General features: G+C 40.9%; 1 protein-coding gene across 1 annotated transcript in view; it reads right to left on the reverse strand.

Annotated features, from left to right (window-relative positions):
* Positions 1-1,292: 1,292 nt before the first annotated feature.
* NUDT21 (nudix hydrolase 21) overlaps positions 1,293-6,002 on the reverse strand; it is a 19,578-nt gene continuing 14,868 nt past the window's right edge. Inside the window, exons 5-7 of the mRNA XM_004704661.2 lie at positions 3,897-3,972; positions 2,415-2,529; positions 1,293-1,566 (exon numbers count right to left, since the gene is read on the reverse strand). Coding sequence (XP_004704718.1) covers positions 1,545-1,566; positions 2,415-2,529; positions 3,897-3,972 — 213 coding nt within the window. The 3' untranslated portion in view covers positions 1,293-1,544. The remainder of the gene's footprint in view (positions 1,567-2,414; positions 2,530-3,896; positions 3,973-6,002) is intronic.

The raw sequence follows: 6,002 nt of genomic DNA on the forward strand, positions 1-6,002 counted from the left end.
TGATCTTGCCAGCCACATGCGTCTACCTAAGACGCGTGCCCACGTACCCGAGGAAGGCAGGACTCTCAGCCCTCAAGGGAAGAGGGCTACCGACAGAATTAATGATGGCCCCAGAGGGAATCACAGGCCGCTTGTAGTCATGGAGACTGCTCCTCCCTACCACTGAGCAAGAGCATAGTTACAAGCACCACCTGATACTCAACCAGGTGAAGGATTGACATAACCTCAATTAAAGAAACATGAACGCTTATGAAATAACTGATTTTCTCAAGTCTACGCAGGAAAGAAAAAACGACCTACCTTTCACATCACCCAGTATTCAGTTCAGTACTATCATCAGAACCAAAAAGGCCTAAAACCTAATCAAAAGCTCGTTTTTATCTATTGAATAGTGAACTATAGTTGCATCATACAAGATTTGTTTTATATTATACCTACAGTCAACAGACCTGTAAGACGTCCACAGTCTACTTTGGACACTACGGAAGGACACAACCAGCAAACTCCTTTGCCCTAAAATTCTTTTATTTCCCCAAATTTAATCCTAATTTGGCAGAGTTTTAAAAAGTTCTTAAACCTTGTATTTTCCTCATAAGCTGGCAAAAATCTATCCCTCCTCCTGCCCCTAGATTTCAGCTGATTCAGAGTCCAAGTTGTTTCTGGAATGGTTTGTGCCACACGCTAAAGATAAATTTTCATCTATGGCTATAACAACAAGTTAGCTGAAGTAATGTCCAATAAATATCTAAGAGTTCCAAATCTAACAGGACCACTTTAGAAACTCCATTCACAGATCATTATTTTCACCATAACCAAGACAATTAAAACATATATTAATACCTGTTATGTGAAAGGGGAGGGGGGAGCTCTAAATAGTATTTTTCATCAATTCCCATGACTTTGCCAACCTGGCCTACTGTACTAGTTTCCTATATGCTAAAGTCTGTTACTTGTGAAGCAACATCTGGACTCCTAACCTGTTACCAGTTGGCGAAAGAGAGAGAGAGAGAGAGAGAGAGAGAGAGAGTGTGTGTGTTTTGTCTGTGTACTGTGAGCTCAATCAAGCAAACTAGGTCCTAAAAGGAATGTAAGTGCCTCACCATACAAACCTATAAAGCTGCCTTCAGTACATGCCCCCAAGAATGGTACTGAGGAAGGGTCCAGTGCATTTGAATGGACTAAATCTGGCAGTGTCCTTAACATTCACCAGCCTGGAAGGAAAATAAAATTCCATCTTTACCTGTGAAAATTTTTAAAGTTTAATGTAAAGTTGTAAAAAAAAAATACAAATAGAAAGTCCACTTGTTTAATATTGTACAAAAAAAGTTTAAGTAGAACTCAAAGTAAATTAAGCATTATCACGTGTTTACACCACTACCTAGTTGTTCATAGTTACTTTACTACCCAAACGATAGAAAATGGGGAGCAGTTTAGGGGTTGGGGGAGGGAGAGACCCAAACCTTGTCTACCATGTTTATTATTCTACACTGTGGACCGCTGTGCTCATAGAGACGGCTTCTTCGACTTCTCCACTGCGCAGGAAATCAGTTGTATATAAAATTGAACCTGCATTTAGAGAACAACATTCCTAATTAAGAACAATGTCATATACCTAGCTTCTACCTTAGACAATAAGGAAACGTACCTGGATTTCTTTCTAAAACAAAACACACTTTTCTCTATCACATTGTAAGGATTAAATAGCAAAAATACTTATAATTTAAAAAAATAAATAAAGTAAGGCTGCCTTAAAAAGAGCCTTAAAGGGAGGAGATGATTCTTAAACATTGGCCTATTCTCCTCACTCAGCACAGGTCCCTACACTTGTGAGAGAGCTGCAATAAATGAACAGTAGGACTCTTTCCATACTCTCTAGTTCAGCTCTCAGCCCACTCGTGCGCCAAAGCAGCGGAACCACCACTGACATCTGGTTAGTGGCCAAGTAAAAAGACGACGTTACACTCAACACGCTTTCCTGGAATGCCCAAACCACTACTCTTATTGTTTCAAAACTTCTATTTACTGGGCTATCAAAGTACCTTATCTGTTATTTTACTAGGTCTTTATATTCTTTGAAGGATTCATCCTCATTTTTTCCCCCAGATTCGTCCTCATTTTATAGTTGATTCTCCACATTTTTGCATGTACAATCTTTGCCCTTACACCCCAGACCCCATCTATACAATAGTATTTCACCATTTCTTCTTTGGAGATAAACATCAAAGTTATCTGCAAGTACGATCAAATTTATATTAGAGGAGTTACCCTAGGTAACTAATAACTTTTTGTCAGTCATTAAACTACAACGAAAAGTTTCTTTAAAGACAAAACTCATGCACTACGCTTCTCAAGTGGCTCCAAACAACTAACCTTGGAGTTTGTAAGAGTAAACCACAATGGTCAGCGTCTCATACCTGCTCAAGAGCTGAGGGAGACTAGAAATGATGGGTCCATATCCTGGCGCGTTGTCATACAACTCAAACAGTGGTGCAGCTACCAGCTTGTAATTTTTGGGGACTGCAAACAAGGCTAAAATAAACAAAACAAAGGGGGAACTGATTACAAGGATCTACATATAACCCCTTCCCTGGGGGACGGACAACAGAAAATTGGGTGAAGGGAGACGCCAGGCAATGTAAGACATGAAAAAATAATAATAATTTATAAATGATCAAGGGTTCATGAGGGAGGGGGCGGGGAGGGGGAAAATGAGCTGATACCAAGGGCTCAAATAGAAAGCAAATGTTTTGAGAATGAAGATGGCAATGTACAAATGTGCTTGACATAATGGATGGATATATGGATTTTGACACAAGTTGTGGCAGCCCCCAATAAAATTATTTAAATTTTTTAAAAAATAGGGAAACAGAAAAACTAAAAAAAATAACCCCCAAAACCAAAAAAATCCAGAACCATATTTATTTTCCATTTTCTCTCATTTTTCTCCCCAAATAATCACTCCTTCCTTCCATTTCACGCTACATGAATCACAGCAATTTTACATTTGAGGAAAATTTGTCTCAAGACAAAAACGTTTATGGAAAACAGTCATTCTCGGTAAAGACACTCTGTGCCTTTCAGTGAGTGTTCAGAGGGACAGCTCTGAAACAGCGCCTCCTCTACACAGACCTCTACCACTGGCACCTCACCCGCACTGGGGACGGGGGCAGGGAGACCTCAGGTTTGGAAGTTATTTTAGATTCCGTTACAAGAGTGGTATAAGAAATGAAACGATTACTTAATAAAACTGACAGCAGGCCCAAAGATGGTATTAAAACAATTCGTTTCTTTAAAACAATTTATTTGTCTCCCAAAATTTTCAACATAGGCACACCTATGAGGCTGCAGGTTCGGTTCCAGACCACCCCAGTGAAGTGAGTATTGCAACAGTCAGCCACGTGCATTTCCTTGGCTTCTTGTTGAATGTAAAAGTTATGTTTCCATTGTGCTAGTCTTGAGTATGCAATAGCTCATATGCAATAGCCTCATGAGAACATTTGAAATACTGTGAGATTTACCAAAATCCGACAGGAACTGAGCACATGCGTTGGAGAGAGGCACCGACAGACCAGCACGATGCAGGATGGCCCCAGACCTTCAAGGGTCAAACAGGTACTGTCTGTGAGGCCTGCCCATCATTTACCACCCAACAGCGACGAGGCTTCTTATGACAAATAGTTTCAGGAGATAAAGGGACGGTAAGTTGGCATGTGGGGTTTAGTTCAATTATCTGTAGCACAAGAGACATGTCTGAGAGAGACAGGAGGTGACTCCACAAGCTTGGGTGTGCTGTCAGTTCTACAGTGAACATCAAGGAACATGGAGGAAGCATGACTGAGGTATCCATGGAATTATGGAAGTTTTTAGGTTACCTTAAAAATACTGAAATAACTTACCTTTCTCTTGAAGTTGAACCAGAAATAACTTCTTGTGTTCCTTAGGCTTTGTAATATGTGCAGGAATATATGGATACTAAAATAACAAATGAGAATGATCTGTAGTTTCCAAAAATCCACACCTTACAGCTCCCGGTCTCTCCCAACTTCACCCATCTCAGAGATCAAGCTCAAATATCACTGCTCTGAGAGCAGGTCCTCAAATTCCTAACACTCCATTACAGCGGTTCTCAACCTTCCCCATGCCGCAACCCTTTCATACAGTTCCTCATGTGGTGGGGACCCCCAACCATAACATTATTTTCATTGCTACTTCGTCACTGTCATTTTGCTACTGTTATGAATCGGGCGACCCCCAGTTTGAGAGCCGCTGCTCTATTATTTGAACATGTAGCCCATAGCTCTTTCTTTCTTAGCATGATTATTCTTCAATACAGTGCAAAGACTTCCTTCCAGTCTCCCCTTAGAGACATACTGCCTTACTATAAAATAGCACATAGCAAAACATTTAAGGCAATAAATATGTAGTCACAGGAATTGCAGCTTAAGAAATTTTATAACAACACAATAAAGTCTGGTCCCTGTTAGTGTTTTTAACAAAAGCTATTTGTTGTGTTTTCCCCTCAATAGTCACCAAGTTAGAGAGTGTCTAGAATCCAGATGAGGGCAATTTTACTAGATTAAAAGTTTAAATATAACCAGGGAGATAAATGACAAGATGTTCTAGCACACACCCCAGCCCAGGAGCCAGCGTCAGGACGCCAGGTAAGTCACAAAAGCAGGGCTGACTGCTGGGGTGGGAGGTGGCGGGGTGACAACACGGCAGAGGACATGAATGTTTTGAGACATGAAAGGGATAAAGAAAAAAGAGACTGTTGGCTGCGAAAAACATTTTTCAATATAAGAAAAATGTCTAAAGCAGGGTTCTTCTTGCTCTTCTGAATGAGAATCTATGTTTTGGTACAAAACATTCAGAAAAATGTACTTTGACTTTTATTAGAGTTGTATTTGAGGGCAAGGGGGTCAAATGACCTGACATTTGAGGGCAAGATGAAAAGCAAGGCTGTCAAAAGGAGGCCAGTGGAATGGAGGTTACAATGGCTTCCAAGTCATAAGCCAGGCATCAGTAAATCACCAAGGTCGGCTAACGAGGTTCCAGTTCACACCCCTGTGTACTCCCAGTGTCTCGGAGACTGGTGGATGGCTGAAGACAAGCTCTCTCAGTAACACACTTGTCTTTGTCTCATTAGGGGTCCTTCAGAAATAAGGTCCAATCAAAACACTGGCTTCCAACACTGGGGACCTGCTGAGCCAACTAAATTCAAGACAGAGAGGTCAGCTCAAAAGGTCAGAGTGGCTGTTTTCTTGGATCCCAGAGGGGTAGGTAATAGGTTTTCTTGAAGAACAGAGATTAGTCATAGGACTTACTATGAATAAGCTCTAAGAAAATGGAAAACTGCATCGTGAGAAAAATGTCAAGAATTTCCCCCCCATCATGACAATGTGCCCGTTCATTCAAGGGTAGCAAGGCTGTCCGATAGGAATTTCATTGGGAACCTGACCCCACCCACCGTACATCTCTACTCTTGGCCCAGCCATCTTTTGGTTCCCCAAACTCCAAGATCATTTAAAAGGAACATCAAATTGGCGTTTTCACAGGCATACATTGAAGGCCACAAGCGCGGGATTCTTCAGGGAAGGGTTAGAGATAGAAGCTGCCTTCAGAAGCGTACAGACCCAGAGAATTTGTCAAAAAATAAAAGCTTCACACTCTGCACTTTTGTCTTATAAAAGGGTCTATAAATTTCTACCAATACTTCTTGACTTACTCTAGTCAATTTATAAGGGACGGTGACTGCATTAACTGCCTTATTCTTTCAATTAATCCATTTTACATTCTTAACTGCCCGGGAGACTGTGTATCTTTCACAAGAGAACACTGATAAGTAGTTGATAGCCACTCAACTCTGGTAGGATAAAAGCCTACTGTTCATTTCCACTATGCTCTCCCATTGGCACTTATTATGGATCGAATGATAGCCCTCAACATTGTGTAATCAATCCTAGCCTCTAGTGAAGGGTGATAATCTAATTTGAGAAGGGATT

This window comes from Echinops telfairi, unplaced genomic scaffold (genome assembly GCF_000313985.2).
Source record: "Echinops telfairi isolate 266 unplaced genomic scaffold, ASM31398v2 ScPeMD7_2291;HRSCAF=2852, whole genome shotgun sequence".
Classification (NCBI taxonomy): domain Eukaryota; kingdom Metazoa; phylum Chordata; class Mammalia; order Afrosoricida; family Tenrecidae; genus Echinops; species Echinops telfairi.